This window comes from Mesocricetus auratus, unplaced genomic scaffold (assembly GCF_017639785.1).
Source record: "Mesocricetus auratus isolate SY011 unplaced genomic scaffold, BCM_Maur_2.0 Super-Scaffold_100001, whole genome shotgun sequence".
Classification (NCBI taxonomy): Eukaryota; Metazoa; Chordata; class Mammalia; order Rodentia; family Cricetidae; genus Mesocricetus; species Mesocricetus auratus.
In genome coordinates, this window is record NW_024429187.1 from 10,052,848 (window position 1) to 10,073,307 (window position 20,460).

General features: G+C 40.7%; 1 protein-coding gene across 2 annotated transcripts in view; it reads left to right on the top strand.

Annotated features, from left to right (window-relative positions):
- Positions 1-13,296, top strand: part of Pde3a (phosphodiesterase 3A) — a 272,622-nt gene extending 259,326 nt beyond the window's left edge. For both annotated transcript variants that reach the window (XM_005072911.4, XM_021228875.2), the window contains one exon: positions 7,978-13,296. In XM_005072911.4, coding sequence (XP_005072968.1) covers positions 7,978-8,219 — 242 coding nt within the window. In that variant the 3' untranslated portion in view covers positions 8,220-13,296. The remainder of the gene's footprint in view (positions 1-7,977) is intronic.
- Positions 13,297-20,460: the final 7,164 nt, after the last annotated feature.

The window sequence follows — 20,460 nt, forward strand, 5'->3', positions numbered from 1 at the left end:
AGAAAGCATGGAGTAAAGCAAGCTAAAGATGGAAGATGTCTGTGGATCATTTGTCTGTGCAGTAGCCGTTTTCATGGTGTGTGGGAATTTGGAAATAAATTTAACCAGTTTCTTGGCCATGGATCTGAACTGAGACCAGGCTGTTGTAATAAAATCTAAGTCCCTGGAGGAAGAGATATTTGCAAAGCAGAAAGAACATTGTGTGGGTGCATCCCTACAAGCTCCAAGAGTTCTAAGAGCTAAAGCTGTCATTTCGCTCAGGGTAGGGTCCAGGCACTCCCCTAAGAGTCCAGGCTGAGAGAGCATCCCTCTTTGTGTTATGGACACACAAAGTCCATTTGTATGCCAGGGATAAACACTGATCTACTGCCCAGGGTGCCATAAGTTGCCCAGGGCTTCTCACTGACTCTCACACTCAGGGGGTCTGGATCAGTCCCATGCTGGCCTCCCAGCTGTTGGTCTGGGGTCTAAGAGCTCTCCCCTGTTCAGATCAGCTGTCTCTGCAGGTTTTGCAAGCCCATTCTTTGCCAATTTGATCATCGCTCCTCTCTCTCTGTTACTGGGTTCCATGGGTTCAGTTCAGTGTTTAACTGTGGGTGTTTGCCTCTGCTTCCATCAGTCACTGGATGAAGGTTCTAGGTTGGCATATAGTGTAGACATCAAGTTCATTATCAGGAATGGGCATTTAGGGTAGTCTCTCCACTATTGCTTAGCGTGCCAGTTGGTGTCATCCCTTTAGATCACTAGAGGTCTCACTGGTGCCAGATCTGTCTTCTAACCTATGACTCCCTCTGTTATGGTATTTCTCATCCTGTTCTACCCCTATTCTACTGCCCACTCAATCTTCCTGTCCCCCCACCTACTCTCTCTTCCTCTTCTTCCCCTCTCTTCTTCCCAGCTCCCATTCCCCTGCCCTCACCTCTCTCCGTGTTCCCAATCTATTCAGGAGATTTTGCCTCATTCCTCTCCTCTGGGGTACCATGCATATCTCTCTTAGGTTCTTTCCTGTTTCCCAGACTCTCTGTCAGTGGAAGTGCCGACTGGCACTATCCTGATCTATGTCTAAAATCCATATATGAGTGAGTACATACCATGTTTCTCTTTTTGTGACTGGGTTACCTCACTCAGGATGGTTTCTTCTAGTTCCATCCATTTACCTGCGAATTTCAAGATTCTATTGTTTTTTTCTGCTGAGTAGTACTCCATTGTGTAAATGTACGACATTTTCTCTATCCACTTTTCAGTTGAGGGTCATCTAGGTTGCTTCCAGGTTCTGGCTATTACAAATAATGCTGCTATGAAGGTAGTGGAACAGATGTCCTTGTTGTATGAATTTGCATCTTTTGGATATATGCCTAAGAGTGGAATTGCTGAGTATTGTGGTAGATTGATTCCCATTTTCCTGAGGAATCTCCATACTGATTTCCAAAGTAGGTGTACAAGTTGGCACTCCCACCAGCAGTGGAGGTGTGTTCCCCTCTCTCCACATCCTCTCCAGCATAAATTGTCTTTGGTGTTTTGATTTTAGCCATTCTGACAGGAGTAAGATGGTATTCAGAGTTGTTTTGATCTGCATTTCCCTGATGGCTAAGGATGTTGAGCACTTTCTCAAGTGTCTCACAGCCATTTTAGACTCCCCTATTGAGAATTCTCTATTTAGTTCTGTAGCCCACTTTTTAATTGGATCCTTTGGTGTTTTGGAGTCTTGCTTCTTGAGTTTTTTGTAAATTTTGGAAATCAGCCCTCTGTCAGATGTGGGGTTAGTGAATATCATTTCCCATTCTGTGGGCTGCCTTTTTGTCTTGATGATTGTTTCCTTTGCCTTACAGAAGTTTCTTAGTTTCAGGAGGTCCCATTTGTTAATTGTTGATCTCAGTGTCTGTGCTACTGGTGTTATATTCAAGAAGCGGTCTCCTGTACCAATTCATTGAAGAGTATCTCCCACTTCTCTTCTAAGAGTTTCAGTGTGGTTGGATTTATGTTGAGGTCTTTGATCCATTTGGACTTAAGTTTTGTACAAGGCGATAGACATGGATCTATCTGCAGTCTTCTGCATGCCAATATCCAGTTATGCCAGCACCATTTGTTGAAGATGCTTTCTTTTTTCCATTGTATAATTTTAGCTTCTTTGTCAAAAATCAAGTGTTCATAGGTGTGTGGGTTAAAATCAGGGTCTTCAGTTTGGTTCCTTTGGTCTACCTGTCTATTTTTGTGCCAGTACCAAGCTGTTTTCAGGACTATAGTTCTGTAATTGAGCTTGAAGTCCCGTATGCCTCTTGAAGTTCCTTTATTGTATAGGGTTGTTTTGGCTATCCTGGGTCTTTTGTTTTTCCATATAAAGTTGATTATTGTTCTTTCAAGGTCTGTGAAGAATTGTGCCAGAATTTTGATAGGGATTGCATTGAATCTGTAGACTGCTTTTGGCAAAATTGACATTTTTATTATGTTGATCCGACCAATCCAAGAGCATGGGAGATCTTTCCATTTTCTTGTATCCTCTTTGATTTCTTTCTTTAGAGACTCAAAGTCCTTGGTATCTGGATATCCCCTATGTGGAAGGAAGTGGGGATAGGGTGGCAGGTTGGGGGGATGGTGATGGGGAGGAGGGGAGGAAGAGGGAACTGGGATTGACATGTGAAGCAAGCTATTTAAAATTAAAGTAATAAAAAAAAGGTTTGTGTATAAAATAAAAAAGAGCTAAAGCTGTGGAAATACAGAGGACTGGAGTCCCAAGCGGCCTAGAGATGGCAGGGGAAATGGGAGCCAGTTCCTGTTCTTAGTAGAGAGAACCACAGGGGTGCAAAAGGCCAGAGCTGAGAAAGCTTTCCACATGGTGGGAGCCCCAAACAAGGAGAAGCTAGCCCCATGAGCCACAGAGACACTTTATGGCCTAGGACAAGGAGAGGAAGGGTTAAGGGACAAGGAGGAACAACTAGGAACTGAGAGGCACTGCACACAGCGCCCCGGGGAGGTGAGGAAATTCACAAAATGCAGGCCCAGAAAGGCACAAAGAGAGACAGAATGGGAAGAAGGAAGGAAGGAAAGAAAGAGTCCCAGTCTGCCTCAGGTGGGACTGCAGCTCCTAGGGGAAGGCAAGAGAGAGTTAGGGCCGAGAAGGAGAAAAGTGGGCTGTCCCCGTGGGTGGAGCAGGCTAGAGGCCCTTCAGGGTGCAGGAGTCAGAGAAGCACCTTCTCACATAGGTGCTTGTGTGGAGGGCCCAGGAGGTCCGGGAGAAGCAGAAGAACTGGACTGTAGAATTCAGAATCAACTTCACAAGCAAATGACTGGCGTGCATCTTTAGGAGCGCTAGGTATTTAAGAATGTAGGGGAGAGCAGCTGTGCATGCCAGCTGCTCCTATGCACCCTCCTCTCCTCACAGTTAGCTGCGGCTCCAGCTTTGCAACGAATTTGCAGGTCTGTCAGCCTTAGCGTAAAAGACCAGACATGTACAATGTCAGGAAAACCAGACAAAAACGAACAGGGCTTGGGAGTGGAGAAAAGGGAAATAAGGAGAGGTAGAGAATTTCCATTTCCCTAATTGCTGGCATTAGCTGTAGGGTTCCCTAATAACTCTGGGGTGGTGTTGTGCCTCTGGGCAGCCATTTTGATTTTTATTGATTGTCCAAGGGGTTTTGAGGTCTCAACTACAAAGGCAGATAAGCTCAGCAGCCCTCAAGTTGGAGTTTCTCCAGGTTGCATCCCAAAGAGAAGCCAGGAGGCGTGGATAACACAGTTCTCCCATGTGAGGTAGAGGGGATGTTCCAAGGCCTGAAGTCCAAGGCAACCCAAGGACTAAGGGAGACTGAATGAGGAGGACACATGCTGCTTGCTCATTGGATTGTCAACACTGGACGGAGTCAGAGCTAACAGACTGAGGAGACATGGTGCTTGGTATCGGAGCTTTAGAACAAAGCCAAAAGTAAAAAAAAAAGTTTCATTGGCATAGCCAGAACCTGGAAGCAACCTAGATGCCCCTCAACTGAAGAGTGGATAGGGAAAACGTGGTACATTTACACCATGGAGTACTACTCAGTGGAAGAAAACAATGGAATCCTGAAATTTGCAGGCAAATGGATGGAACTAGAAGAAACCATACTGAGTGAGGTAACCCAGTCACAAAATGAGAAACATGGTATGTGCTCACTCATATATGGATTTTAGGCATGGATCAGGGGAGTGCCAGCATACAATCCCACTGCCAGAGAGTCTAGGAAACAGAATCTTCACCCAGCGACTGATGAAAGCAGAGGCAGATACCCACAGCTAAACACTGAACTAAACTCCTGGAATTCAGTGTCAGAAAGAGAAAACTGATGGGCAAAGGAGTTAAGATTCGGCTGGTTTAACCCACAGAAACAGTTGATCTGAACAAGGGGGAGCTCTTGGACTCCAGATTGATGGCTGTGTGGAAAGCATGGGACTGACCCAGACCCCCTGAATATAGGTGTCAGTGAGGAGGCCTAGGTAATCTATGGGGCCATGGGTAGTACTTATCCCTGGCATACAAATAGACTTTAAGTGCTCATGCCACAATATGGGAAGCTTTCTCAGCCAGGACTCTTGGGGGAGGGCCTAGGCCCTGCCCTGGATGAAATGACAGTCACTGGAGATTCACCGTGGAGGGCCTTACCCTCCCTGGGGATTGGAGTGGAGATTGGGTGGGGGACAGGGGAAGGTAGGGGAGAAGGAAAGGGAGAGGGAGTTGGGATTGACATGTGAAACAAGATTATTCCTAACCTAAATAAAACAATTATTATTATTAAAAAAAGAGTTGACCTTTGGGAAATGGTACTAAACATCTTTTTAACAAAAAAAGAAAAAAGAAAGAAAAAGAAAATGCTCAGAAATGAAGGCTTACCCAACAGAATTGGTCAGAGGTTGGGTCGTCAAAGAGAGCCAATCATAGCCTTAAAGCCTGTGGTTGGGGGTACCTCCACATCCAAGAATACCAGATGGAGAATGGATACTCAGTGGTCTCTCCCTTGGATTCAGGCAAGCATTTATGCTGATCAGAGGGAAAATTTAACAGTGGCTGCTGTTGGAAGGGACGCCAGTGATCAGTGGGCCAGAGGTGAATTTGTTGCAGATGCACTGGAGATAAGGGATAGGATCCCCGTGTGGCTTAGACTGCCAGTGGATAGGGGTGGGAGGGGAGTGCACAGGCATTGAGGTTATCCTGCTGAGTCACAGGCGGAAATGTCAGGGTTTATGTGGCAGAGTACCTTGGTGAATCAGAGCCAAGGAATTCTATGGAGATCACTCCATGCAAGAGACTCCATGCAAGAGACTTCATGCAAGAGATTTTTTTTGGGGGGAGGGGGAGCTGTAAAAGGCTATCTTGGAGTAGGGACAAGAGAGAGCAGAGGCAGATTCAGAGAGACAGAGAGAGACCGAGGGCAAGAGAGAACTGGGGAGACCAAGAGAGGTGGCGAGGACCTTTTAAAGGGTATAGTGTTTGGTGATGACATCACTGAATCACCAAATGCAGGATGGAGAACAGCTTGGCTTCTGACAGAAGAGCTCAAAGAGGTGTGCCCCATGGCATCTGCAACAGGAGGTAGAGTCCAGTGAATGCCAGTGCTCTGCTGACTTCCTTCTTTTCATTCAGCCTGGGACCCCAGCCCACAGAATGATACCCCCTCACATATTTAGAAGGCTCTTCCCATGTCAACCTGCTCTGGGAATTCCCACACTGAGGTGCCCAGAGGTTTCCCTTTTGCTGGTGATTCCAGGTCCTGCCCAGTTTGCAATGTTAGCAGTCAAATATCAGTGATACATATATTGAAGTGTCTTGTTGGAGTTATTGGGGGCAGAGCCCCTGCTTTGGCAGCCATAAGAAGCCAAGGTCAGCTATTGATCTTAAAAGAGTCAATTAAAAAGCTAAATTAGGGATGGGATGGTCTAGCAAATAAAAGCAGAGGCACAAGGCTGATCCCAAGACCCACACAGAGAGAGAAAAACAAAAGGAAGTCAGATGTGGTGGTGGTGGTTCGACCTAGCATTTGCAGTCCCGGCACTCCTGCTGTGAGATGGGTGATTGAGGACAGACAGGCCTGTGGACCTAGGATGGGCAGCACCCTCCTCCTCCTCCTCCTCCTCCTCCTCCTCCTCCTCCTCCTCCTCCCCCCTCCTTTGTTCTTGCTTGTCTGTCCCTTGTTTTCTGAGTCTCTCATCTGCTGTCCTTTCCTGCTGTTTTCTCCCCCTCCCCTCCCCCTCCCCTTCCCTGTCTCTTCACCTCCCCCTCCCCTTCCCTGCCTCTTCACCTCCCCCTCCCCTCCCTGCCTCTTCACCTCCCCCTCCCCTCCCTGTCTCTTCACCTCCCCCTCCCCTTCCCTGTCTCTTCACCCCCCCCTTTCTTCTTCTTTGTGTTTAAAGTCTGCCTTGGTAAGGTCATTTAACATTAGGATTACAGAGCTCACTGCGTTTCCAGTCACACTGCTATGTTAGTACCATCTTCTTCCTCTGTGATCACCTTGCAAAAGGGTGGTCCCAGGTTGGAAGGCGTTGCAAAGGATTAGAGAATGTATTTCCAATCAGAAGATTTCTAAGAGGAAGGAGATCATGGTTTTTCAGGTGTGAGTAGGGGGTGAGTCCTCTAACATGCAAAGCTAAGACCAACAGTGTCTTGGTTACTTTCTCATTGCTGTCATAAAATACTCTGGAAAAAAACCCCTCAGGGAGAATTGGTGTATTTTGTCTTACAATGCCAGGTTATAGTTCTTCATTATGAGAAAGTCACCTTGCCAAGATCTGTTGAGTCCACAGCATCCGTACTCAGGAATCAGAGAGCAATGAGTCAGGGCACCCACACGAGTGCTCACTTCACTTTCTCTTCTCATATCCATCCCAAGATTCCTACACAGGGAATGGCCCCACTCACAGTGGGTGGGGCTTGCAACCACCACCCCACCCCTGCAGATATGTCCAAACGTCCATCTTCCAGGTGTTTCAAATTTCTGTGAAGCTAATTGTTAACACTAATTATCATAAATAGCATAGCTGTCTCTGTCACAAGTGTATCTCTGTCCCAAACAGCACATTTAGTCAGTTTCTCTCTCCTGAGTGTACTTGCACAGAGTACAAGTGCTTTGAAAGCAAACTCTGAGCCCAATCAATCTTTGTTTAAAATACACAGAAAGCAAAGTGTGCTTACCAATTGATTAATATCAGTTTGATTGATCAATTCATCTCATCAACAAATGATGACTAGAGTAAAAAATAATGTAGATTATTTTTTATAACTCTGTACCTGTGTTACTATCTCCTGGCATTTATTTAAATACTTTTATGTTTGTATGCGGTTCAAAAATAATTCAAAATAATTTAACTGAATTCTTTTTTCTGCACATTTTACAATTAGATCTTACTGGTCTATAGAGCAAAAAATATCCACTTACTTTTATAATAACGCCTTACTATCCTTTGCACAAAGATGTCTATAGATGGATCTCAAGAGAGCTAGCATGGCTGGGACATACCATGGTGACTGACAAGCTCCAGGCTCAGTGAGAGATGCTGTCTCAAAGACTAAGGTAGAGAGTGATAGAGAAAGGCTTGTCTTGGGGTTCTATGACAGTGGTTATCACTTTGTCCTCTGAAAGTTGATGTCACCATCAACCCCTGACCTCCACATCCATGGACACAGGCACACCTACACTACACATACACACATATGCCCCAAATATTTTTAACAAAATAATACAAGCAGAGCCTGATGTGAGCATTACTAAATATGAAATATTGTTCAAATACTGTTCACATTTATCTCAGGAATAGTTTCTTGTCATGTTCCTTCTCTTTCCCGTTCTAGAGAACTGCATTGTTAGCATGGGTAAAGCGAGGTAGGTGGATTGATAAACAGAAAGATAGACTGATAATTGTATCTTTGATACTTAACTCTTGATTATAATATGAAAAGGAATAACCTTCATTTAGGTAGCTCACAAATAGTTCACTTTGATTGTTTATGTTTTGCAGGGAAGAAAACTTTCAAAAGGAGGAAAATCTACTGCCAAATAACACAACACCTCCTGCAGAACCACACCATGTGGAAGAAAGTGATTGAAGAGGAACAGTGCTTAGCAGACATAGAGAACCAGTCCCTGGACCAGGCTCCTGTGCCCCACTCCTCAGAGCAGATCCAGGCCATCAAAGAGGAAGAGGAAGACAAGGGGAAGCCAAGAGTAGAGGAGACCCTGGCTCCACAGCCAGACCTGTGACCATGGGGAGAGTGAGCTGTGTTTGCAGACAGAATGACTTGTCCCAGACACTTTCCAAGCCAGCACAACACTTAGACACAACACTGTAGAACACCAGAAGATGGGCAAATGGCTAAAGCATTTGGGGAAATTCTTCACATTTTGTGTGTTTACTTTTACAGTAAGGGACAGCGCTGAAGACTCCGGCTCAAAGAAGCTTTCTTTCACTTTGTGGCACCAGCGTCTACGGATCGTTTATAAGGAAGAAGTATATGTGTGTGTACAAATTCCCACATAGGCTCATGTAAGACTTATAGTCACGTGTAACACATGCACACTGATAGCCAGGATGCCTGACTCCACAAGGTAGTAACAATCATATTAAGATATATAGAGGTCACTGTGACATAAAATCACAAAGGACAAGAAGTCACTAGGAAATGTGCAGCTTAGCAAGGAAACAAATGTAGGCTTGAGAGTGACCAGCTTTTGTTTTCCCTGCTGAGGGATGAACGTTATCGAGCATTGTTGGAATTCCAATGCATCCTGCCAATGTGTGTGTGTGTGTGTGTGTGTGTGTGTGTGTGTGTGTGTGTGTGTGTGTATGTGTGTGTGTGTGCGTGTGCATGAGAGAGAAGAGAGATATGTTTGTATACATGTGTGTGTAGGGAAAATGTTTGTGATTTTAGTTGTTCATAGAATAACTAGCTGTAGCAGGTGACAAAGGACATGTGAGCACACAGAAGGAAGTTCTTTCTGGAGTGTCTTTGAATGGCAGCCCTCCTCCATTTAGCTTCCAGAAAGGTTCCTTTCCAGAGGGTGGGCTTTGTGTGGGCCACACGATTGGTACCACTGCTACTTGCCACTTGGAGGCGCTCCACCACCAGCCTCACACTCACAAGACTGAGGCTTTCTGGTCTACCTGCCTAGTGAATGTATAAGGGGTGTATGTGAGTACACATGTCACTCACCTATGATCAAATAGCCATGGGAGGGGATGCTGTTCTTTAGTGGTAGATGCCCAAGGGCAGCTGGCATCAGCTCTTCGTCAGGTGAGAGTTCTAAAAGGGTGCTGGGAAAGGCCCAGGAGATTACCTTTAGTGATGATGCCCTGTGTCTTCTCAATTTGCTGCAAGATGTGTTATAGTATAAAAGAAAGTCAAGAAACTCACCATGGGTTTTATAACAAGAGATGAAGGTAAAATGTCAGTTTATGGTTTGGAAGTTGGCCTGGGGAAAGCTGACCCTTGGCACCTGTTGAAGATGGTTTGCTCTGACGTTACCAGTTGTGGTCTTCCATACACTGTGTGATGGCACAGCATGACTTTGCAGCCTGGTCTGTGGTCATGCTCCTTTTTGAAGTGAAGGTTATAGGGGGGTTGAGTATTGTTTGTGGCTAAGCCATTGAAAGCCGTTTGAGTTGCTTTGTTTTGTTTTCTACACTTGTTTATGCTGTGAGCCAAACCTCTATTTAAAAAGTTGATACTCACTTTCAATATTTTATTGGATATTATTACGTATGTCATGACTAGTTATCGTGATGTAAATATAAAGAATTTTTTTGTTTCTGTATGTAGATAGTAAACTTTTTTTTAAGAAAAAAAGGGGGAAAAGGGAAACATTTTATAGTTATATTTTAATCGCCATTTTATACATTGTAGCTATGTCCAAGCCCACGAGAGCGGGTGAGGGTTCATTGTGGAGTCTGAGGGCCTCCTGCCATCAACCTACTCTAGTTTGAGTCATGATCTGATACAGTTGTTTTGCTGTTAAATTAAGGCATTGCAGAGACAGCAGCTTTGGATAACTGACTTGATTGGAGGTCTTCCCTTTCCTGATGAAAGCCTTTCCCAACCCAATTTTGACATTTCTCGCTGGACTCTGTTGCTTGTAGCTCCCAGTTACGTTCTGCATTCACAGATTTCTGGTTATCTTAGCCTCCAAGACCCGTGTGTTGATTTCTGCCCTTTCACATCCTTGATTGTTTACGATAAAAACCCCTTTGTCTCCCATACGTGGGTAGTATACCCTTCCCTTCAAAAGCATGATTTAATAGTAATTCACAGCATTTTTTCTCCAAAACAGACAAAGATGAAATCAAATATTTCAAGCAGATTTTTCTATTGAATAGGACTTAAGGCTTCATCCAAACAATTAGAATATGTCCCAGTGTATTTCTGAGTTAACACCAGGTCTTCAGCATTTAGCAGGTCTCGAATCATTTCTTCTTTCTTCATGGTGTCTGTGTGTCTCTGTAAATCTACTTAGAAGCAAGAACCCCTCTTTGGTGAAGGTACCCTTCCCCTACAATAAAAAAAAGATAGATAAAGCACTTATACTCATAGCTTTCACATCTACTCAGTTCTCATCCCCATCTCCAAATGATATATGCCTATTAAATGCATATAAATAGTAAAACAAGCTAGGTCTGAGTGAGTGGATTGGTAAATTCATTGTGAATATGTATGCAGTTTGAATAAAGCCATAGAATCTGAGTAGGAGCCAGGGTGGTTACATAATGGAGGGGTGGGGGTCCTCAGAAAACTGCCTAGTTTTCCTTGTTTTAAGGTACATGAAGTAACGGGTTAATGACCAAAGCAATCTGAACCTATTTGTTCCAGAATTATACTCATTCATCCAGGCAGATTAATTTTTTTTTCTCTTAGCAAACAAGTTGTCATTCTACTCAAACCGAAAGGCAACAAACTGAACAGGGTGGCAACCGCCAAGCGTGTGACCTAAAGAATCCCTGAGAAATCTCAAAGGCTATCAAACAACATCTAGAGTGTTTACAATGAACGATGTTGTCCAACTTCTTGGTGACAGCAATATACTGTGTCCACCTCCAACTTCAGAATTAACTTCCTGTGGTGCCAATGTGTTCCATGAGATTTACTACAGATTTATATGAACCTATACAGGTGCCATTTGATAAACTCAGGTCTCCCAGTGGAGGGATTTCTACCCACTTAGGGAAAGGATAGTTTCATAGACAGCCATAACACATCAATGGTAGGAGAGATTGGAACCAGCTGCTCTCTGTGGAGTAAAAGCTGAAGCGTCTTCTGCATGTTATCCATGCCATTCCCAGCATACTAATTGAATATCTTCATCGTGATCAATGCCAGTTGGCCTTTTGAATACTATTTCCTTAGTCGAAATGCCACTTTTACTGTTTTACTTATCTGTAAGAAAAAAAATGTTCTTATTTATGTAAGACCTGGTTTTGTTATCAGTAGCAGATGAACTCAGTAGTTATGCATTTTCTCTAGTTGTCCTCATCTGGCATTGAGAGAATGGTCTCCTGTGTGAGAAAGTATCTGCTTCTTACCCTCACCATACCCTTTTCTGTCCTGTTTGGGTTTAATCCAGAACAAACATTAGCCATTGCGGTCCTAGTAGTTCTAAGAAGAACTGAATACCCTGCCGACTGTTTAGTAGATGTATATATTTGCAGTTTCCCTGTGTCCTATGCCTGTCTTTCCCAGAGAACTTTCTTGAAGGTAAAAAGCTGTGCAAAAGGCATGAGACTCAGGCCTATTCTTTGTTTAAATGATGGAAAAGTATAAATTATTTTCTAAATAATAAAAATATGAAAATTATCATTGTAAATAAAGTCTAAAGCTTGAAATAACTTCTTTATAAAAGTGAAGTATCTGTGTGGTGAACAACTCCTGGACAACGGGAAATTAATAATGCAGAAGTCCTGTCTATTCTGCTTGGGGCATGCTCTTGGTGCAGGGACCTCCACTGTCCTCCCCTAGGGTAACTCTAAGAAGCATAGTGGTAACCATGAGGTGGGGCTTGTTAGCCTTCCCTCCTTCCTAATCCTGATTCCTATTAGTTTCCTGTTTTGATTTTTGTGCAATTAACAATTAAAATGCCTTTTCAATTATCCAAAGGCTACAGTAAGAGAGTTCTGTGATGTTCCACAAACTAAATCAAGACTTTTCCTGACTCATGATGTCCTAATATGTGTCGGGAGATAAAAATAACAAAGATTTGCATGTCAGTAGTTTAGCCCCAGATAACTAAATGCCACAGTAACCATGTGCTTTGAAACTGAAGTCATTTTCTTGCCACCTGAGCAATGAAATACTACATGATCCTTGTTCTAAGTCATTCATTTCTTTCACAAATTTGTAAATCGAAACTATGAATTTGCTGATATTGCTGCATTTTAAAGTTTATCCAAGCAAATTCAAAATGAGGCTAGAGGAAAACAATTCACCATTTAAACAGGAGAGATGTCAGAATTTACATTATTCTCAGAATGTCTAATCAAGATGAAATCCATCAGTTTGTGGTCCTATATCCATATTATGTCAATTGGTCCTCCAGCAAATGCCCAAGTACTGAAAATTAAATTAGAAGTGAATTAAGTTATTATCACTGAGTAAACTCAACCATACACTTTGGTCTGGGCAGTTTGAACTGAGCTTTTCATGAGTATTTGTATGTGTCACACGAAGGAACCATGATTAGAGAATAAGGACACACTAGTATATACTATGCAGCATGGATACCAGTAATCTGTGTCACCACCTTATATACATTGCACGTATTGAAATGATGTTAATTTTTGCATTACTTAATACTGTTTTTTTTTCCTTACCTAAGAATTTGTCTTTATATTCACGCTGGTAGATTATGCTAAAACCTGGTTAGATGTCATGACTAAGATATCTGACCTTCTATGCATGAATATTTTAAATATGTCTACAGACCAGATGAAAAGATGAAGTTGGTGGAACCCAGCCTGCTTCCTTAGAGGATAACATTGACCCTCAAGCTTTTTAATGTAGAAAAGACCATCAGTATGCAGACGGTGTACTCTTGAGACGGGTTGACGTCTCCACATTGATAGCATCATGTGTTGGCATCTTAGGTGTATGCCTGCCAAGTGACATGGCCCACAGGAGAAGGACAGCCTTCTCTTAGAGGTCAGTGTTCAGTGTGGCCGTGTTCAGCCTAGACTCCTTGCTCTGCATTAAGAAGTGGGTCTCTCTAATCATGAAAACTGGCAAAAAAAAATAATGTTAAACCTTTGTGTGTGCTGATACTGACAGAAATACTTAAAACGATTTGCTTTCTTGAATCACCACTCTTGTATGTCTTTTTTTTAATTAGATTAAAAGGAAGCCCATAAACCACTGCTTCTTGTTACCAAAATTCTCAGTTAGACATAACCAAGACTAAGAAAACTTGCAGGGTTGGATGCTTTCCTAATGCTCTCGAGGGGAAATGCTTTACAGAGGGATCAATAAATGTTTAAACACAGTCCTTAACCCCAGTTACAGGTGATCTGCCACCCTCTGCTGGCCTCCTTGGGCACTGCCTATACATGGTGCACAGACATGCAGGCAAAAACACCCACCTACATAAGATACACTTGTACAAAAACTACCAAAGAATCTAAGTGCCCAAGTTACAATCAAACTTCCTCCCAGTTACCCCAGTGCACATGAAGACATCACCCAGTAATTTATCACTGTACGTTAAAGAATGATAAATGGCCTGCTGCTGTAGATCATTCTTATCCAAATTCTAATAAAGTTAAAAGTCAAATTATTCAACACTAAGGAAATCAAACGTTATTCATTTTAGCTTTCACAGATGAAGGGCTGACCTTGTGTTAACAACCCTGCAGTATTCACCTGTCATTTTAAACCAAGTGGCAGGTTAATAGATGGATTCCTTTATAGAAAAGTAACAGGAACCTACTTTATAAAGCTCTCACGCTTTAATGTTACAGTTTTACCAGGGCTACTTCTTTCAGTTGAGACAAACTATTGCAGGAAGTTCTCCCCTCTTAACAACAGGAAAAAAAAGTCTGGATCAAAGGAGAAAATGAGCAGTTTCTCACCAATTTTACTTTTCTGAGTCAATATTAGCAAGGAAAGTATAATCAGAAATGCTCTTCAGTTGGGACAGAGGAAGGAATGTTTTCAGTGCCAGGGTCCAAGTCACCCTTCACCCCATTTCTGTAATAAAACCCATGGTACAAAGAAGCAGATGACATAAGAATTTAAAACCCTCAATACACAGCCTTCTCCCAAGTCAAGTTAGTTCTTTGCTCTGGAGTGAAATGCCCTTGAAAGGCCATGGTACCTCCCTGACTTTATTTACCAGGACAAGCACTTCTGCCCATTGCTGAGTGTGAATCATTGGTGATCAGACCCTCTGCTGCTGCAGAGAAGGGACTTTGTCCCTGGTAATTGCATTCCCTTTATATAGCAAAATATTCAGATGTTAATGTGAAATCAACAATAACACTGTCTTGTTTGTATATATAACTTGCTGGTGAATAAGGGTCCTATTATCTTCCTTTTAAAAATTTCGACGGGTTTTTTTTTCTAGTTCAGCAAAACCTCCATTATATCAGATATTTCACTCTAGCTGTTGTTGTCATTTAAAAATAGCCCTCACATATCTACATATTACTTGTTAATGGAGGGGGTTCAATAACTTTTAATATATGTTTATTCATTAATCACTAATTTTGAGTACTGTGTAAAATATTTGCATGAGATTTCGGCATACTTTATTGGCTTGGTGTTTGCGTTTTTGAGTGTCTGGTGACTGCATGTATGATCACAGCAGGGCACACAGCATATTTTTTATACACCAGTGATGTCCATCTGTTTAGCCAGCAAGCACTGGAAATATCTCTGAATACACACAGCCCCTTAGACTCCTTCCTGGAGATTTTCATCCAGCTAATCCCAATATGCCGATTGGTGCTTTTACACATATTATGAGCTCTGTTTGCAAAATCATGGTAGAAAAGATTCTCTTTAACCGTCTGTAATGATGTTAGAAACTTTAATCTGAATCCAGTGGGTTTGGTTTGAGTAGACATTTCTTCTTGTAGAAAGTGCATTCTGACCCCTGATTGAGTGGTTGATTTGATCTGTCGTTGTTGCTCTGTGAAAAGAAAAAGAAAAAAAAAGCATTGAGTAGTTCTCTATAGCAGATTCAAAGTACTCGACCCTGAGTAATAATATTTTCAACCCAGAGAGGTTTAAGTGTGGTTTAATTTGTTGTTCCTAAAAATGCCCATTATTTTCAAATGACTAAATGATAGTAATGGGGACATCATTTGTAAACGACAGTTTTTTTTTAACAGTTCTTTCCTTACCACACTCAGCCTGGCTACATTTTTTAATTAGTATCTTTGCCAAGTGTATCCGTTTTTAGGAACACAAAAAACTTGGAACTTAAGTGATTGTTTTACATTTGAAATCAATTCGATCTTGCCACCTGTATCTTGCACTCAATGTATGTAGCAATATTTAGTATCATTCTACCACAAGTGTTTGTTAAGTGACATAGTTAATGGCTGACAAAAGTTTTGTAAAAAGTAGGATCTGTACAGAAAGAAAATTAGATAAATTATATTTATTTTTTAATGTTTTTTAGCTTAGATACTATATTGATACTCTCTTTTGCCAGAATTACTGGAAGTGCCTCTTGGTTTTATATATTTACATAATATTCAAAATTACTAAAATTGTGTCATAGATAATCCATATATGCTACAATGTGAACATGATGCGTTATATAAAAGTGATTCTGTGGTATCATTCTTTCTGTAGTCATTTGTGCAACCTGAGACTATGTTAGAAGTTCCACAGAACCTTGGTGGGTGTTGAATTCCATGGCAAAGTCTCCATCACTGTTGCTAACGAATTCTTAGTCATTGTCATCACCTAACTTTTTAACACTGAACTGTATTCTTTCCTAAATCAAACAGTGTCAACCCAAAATACCTAGCTTCAAGCATTCAGATTCAGAATAATATGCAATCAAATGCTTTTGATTATACTACAAATAATGCCACAGTTCTATGAATACCAGATACACAAAGTGGAACATTATAATTATACCTACACAAAATTTAGGATTTTCCCCAAAATTCTTTCTTAGTCTACTTGAGAGGCTTTCCATTGAATTTTGTAGTTGTACTGTTGAGATCCAAATTAAGACTTCATATTGGCTTTACCTGGCATGGTATTAGACATGCAGCACTTGCATTAGAGCTAGTCTAAAACAGACCAGAATTTCACATCGACACACGACTGGTAAAAGGAATCCACATGCCCACATTACATTGAAAAAACAAACAATGGCTAAAACAGAGTGCCTCCCATTAAACACAATAATTCTATAGAAATGTTCTCTAGTAAGACTTGCCTAAATAAGCCTCAGGACATAGAATTTAAAAGAACAATCATAACTTTTATCAAAGAAGTCAATGAGTTTAAACAGACACCCCAGAACCCCACCTTATTGAATTTCATTAATAAATGCCTGAATGATGTCCAAAAACTGAAAATATGCAGAAAAAGTCTGAATAAAATGACAATTAGAAATTTGAGATCTTGCTGGAGAGATGACTCAGAGGTTAAGAGCACTGCCTACTCTTTCAGAAATTTGAGATCTGAACTTAGTTAAAGAGATAGAAATATTAAAGAGAACTCAAAGTGAAATAAAGATAGATTTGAAAACCTCAACAATCCAGCTAGAAAACTCAATGGGAAGCCTTATAAGTAGACTAAGGTAGATTTTTTGGGGGGGCTCAAAAATAAAAATAGAGGAATTTGATTACACAAACAAATAATACATGAATAATTCTAAAACACAGGACAGGAACTGTATGATACCATGAAAAGTTCAAATCTTCAAATATAGGCATTGATGATAGAAAAGAATCCCAGGTCAATGACATAGACCAAGTCTTGAAGACCATAGAAGGTAACATCTTCAAACCAAGGAAAAACACATCCGTACAAATAGATACAAGAAGTACACAGGACACCAAATTGACAAGACCAGAAAAGAAACTCCATGGCCTATTGTAGCTAAAACAATACATATACAGAACAAAGAGTATTGAAAGCTGCAAGAGAAGAACACAAGTCAAAGACACGCCCATCAGAATAATTGACTACTCAATAGAAACGCTGAAAGTCAGAAAAGCCTGCGCAATATACTTCAAATTCTGAAAGACCATACCCGCCAACCTAGACTACTGTACCCAGCAAAACTATCTGCTATAGTTAAAGAGAAAGAAAAATTTTCTGTAACACAACCAGCCTTTAAAAATTCATATCTAAAAGACCACCCCTAAACAGAATATGGGAAGTAATATCTTAGATTGAACAGAGGATTAAGTAGTCAAGTGGCTAGAAAGGAATTAAATGAAGTTATAAGTAGTGAAATATAACGTATGGCTAATAGTACAAAAACAAAAAAGTCTAAAACCAATATAAATCATCTAACTATTTTAAATATTAGTGGTCTTGATTCTCCAAAAGATACAGCATGACTGATTGAATTAATAAACAAAATCATGTTTTTTGTTTTTGTTTTTGTTTTTTTTGGTTTTTCGAGACAGGGTTTCTCTGTGGCTTTGGAGGCTGTCCTGGAACTAGCTCTTGTAGACCAGGCTGGCCTCGAACTCACAGAGATCCGCCTGCCTCTGCCTCCCAAGTGCTGGGATTAAAGGCGTGTGCCACCAATGCCCGGCTTCAAAATCATGTTTTTATTGTCTACAAGAAACTCAACTTAAAGATAGGAACTACTTTAAAATAAGATGATGGGGAAAAATGCTCTAATCAAATGAGAAGAGAAAACAAGCAGTTATTGCTATCCCAATCTCAGACTAAATAGACTTCAAGCTAAAATTCGTCAGACGGGATAAGAAAGGCACTTCACTTTGATTGAGAGAGTAGTTAACCAAGACATCACAATCTTAAACATATATGCACCAAACTCTGGTGCTCCTAAATTCATAAAAAGTGCACTGCTGGGATTGAAGATGAAGATAAACACCAATCCAATAACGGTAGGTGATTTCAGTACCACACTTTGGCCAGTAGACAGGTCATCTGAACAAAAGATAAGCATAATAGGCAAACATTAGAATTAAATGACAGGGCTGGAGAGATGGCTCAAAGGTTAAGAGCACTGGATGCTCTTCCAAAGGTCCCGAGTTCAATTCCCAGCACCCACATGATGGCTCACAATCATCTATAATGAGGTCTGGTGCCCTCCTCTCGTGTTGAGACATACATGCAGGCAGCATACTGTATACATAAAAAATAAGTAAATTAAAAAAGAATAAAATAACATTATACTCCAATGGAGTAAACAGATAGTTACCAACTAATCTGCTCAGACACCAAAGCATACACAGTCTACTTAACAGCCCACAGAAACATCTCTAACATAGACCACATACTAGGACAAAACCTCCAAATCTGGAACAAATTCAGAAAAATTTAAAGAACTCTGTGTATCCTATTTAAACCACACTGCAGCAACACTTAAAACCAACAGGCAGCACATCCTTCACAATTACACAAATTCAGGCATACTCAGAGCTATTGAACAACTCACTAATGAATGATGAATACATCAAAGGCAAAATGACGTAAAAAATTATTCTTGGAACAAAGTGAAACTGACAAGAATACAGCAAAAAGCAAAACCTTCGGAACACATTAAAAGCTGCCTTATGAGAGAAATATATAATTCTAAGTATCTATATATAAATTAGAAGAGGACAAATAAATAACTTAATAATTCTACTCTAGAATTTGGAAAAGTAATAATAAATTGAACTCAAATGATCTAAGTAGAAAGAAATAAAAATGATCAGAAATTAATGACATAGAAACATAAAATTAATACAAAGAATCATTGAATCTGCTATCATTCTTTGAGGATATAATATTATCAAAAGACCCTTGTCTCAACTAGCCAAAAGAAGAAAAGGAGGACCCAAATTATCAAAATCAAAAATGAACATAGGAAGACTACAACAGACACCAAAGAAATTCTAAGTGTTAGTGAATAATTTAAACATCCCATTAAGGAAAGTTTAAAAGAAAGTGATGGATTTCTAGACCCATCCAAACCACAAAAGTTAAAGCAATAATAGATCAAAAACCTAGTAGAACCATAAAAAAGGAGGAGTTTGAAATGGTAATGAAAGGCTTTCCACTGAGAGAGACAGAAAGAGACAGAGAGACAGAGAATATCTCAGACCCAGATAGAATCACAGATGAATACTGCCAGACTTTCAAAGAAGATCTACAGCCACTACTGTTAAATTATTCAAAAGAATAAAAACAGAGGAGTATGTCTAAACTCCTTCTATGAAGCCAGTATTTATTCTAGTACCCAAAACAGGTAATGACACAATAAAAAGAGAAAACTTCATGCCAATACCCTTGATGAACATAGATTCAAAAATCCTCAATAAAATGCTTGTAGTTCACACAGAGGCATATATCAAAAAGATTATGCACCATGATGAAGTTGACTATCTGGAGATGCAGGGATGTTTCAACACATGCAAGTCAATAAATGTAATAAATCACATCAATGGATCTAAAACAAAAATCACATGATACTTCAATAGAAACAGAGAAAAGCCTTTGACTAGGTCCAATATGGCATCCTGATAAAAGAACTAGAGAGAGTAGAACCAGAGGGAACATATATATGAGAAACCTGCATACGATGTCATTTGAAATGGAGAAAATGTTGAAGAAATCATAATAAAAAAGAACAATGCTTAAAAAATTACCATTCAAGATTTCAAGATCTACTACAGAACCATAACAATTAAAACGGTATAGTACTGGCACAAAAAGCAGACATGTGGTTCAATAGAACAGAACAGAAGACTCAAACAAAAATACACAAACTACAGCCATCTGATTTGACAAAGATACCAAAAACATAAACTAGGTGAAAGACAATATCTTTAAGAAATGGTGCTGTGCTGGGTGATGGTGGCGCACGCCTTTAATCCCAGCACTAGAGAGGCAGAGACAGGCAGATCTCTGTGAGTTCAAGACCAGCCTGGTCTACAAGAGCTAGTTCCAGGACAGCCTCCAAAGCCACAGAGAAACCCTGTCTTGAAACAAACAAACAAACAAAAACAAACAAAACAACAGAAATGGTTCTGGGAAAGCTACATATCCACATACAGTAGAATGAATTTGACCCACACCTATCACCTAAAACTAACTCCAAGTGGATCGAACACATCAGTGTTTAGCAGTAGTGGTAGTAATTTTATGAGACAAGGTCTCATATACTTCAGGCTAGCCTCAAACTTGCCATATAGCTGAGGATGACCCAGAGCCTCCCATCAGTTCCAATTCCAAGCTTCTGGATTAGAGACATGTACCACCACAGTCTGTTTATGAGATCTAGGGATCAAATCCAGGGCTTTACATGCAAG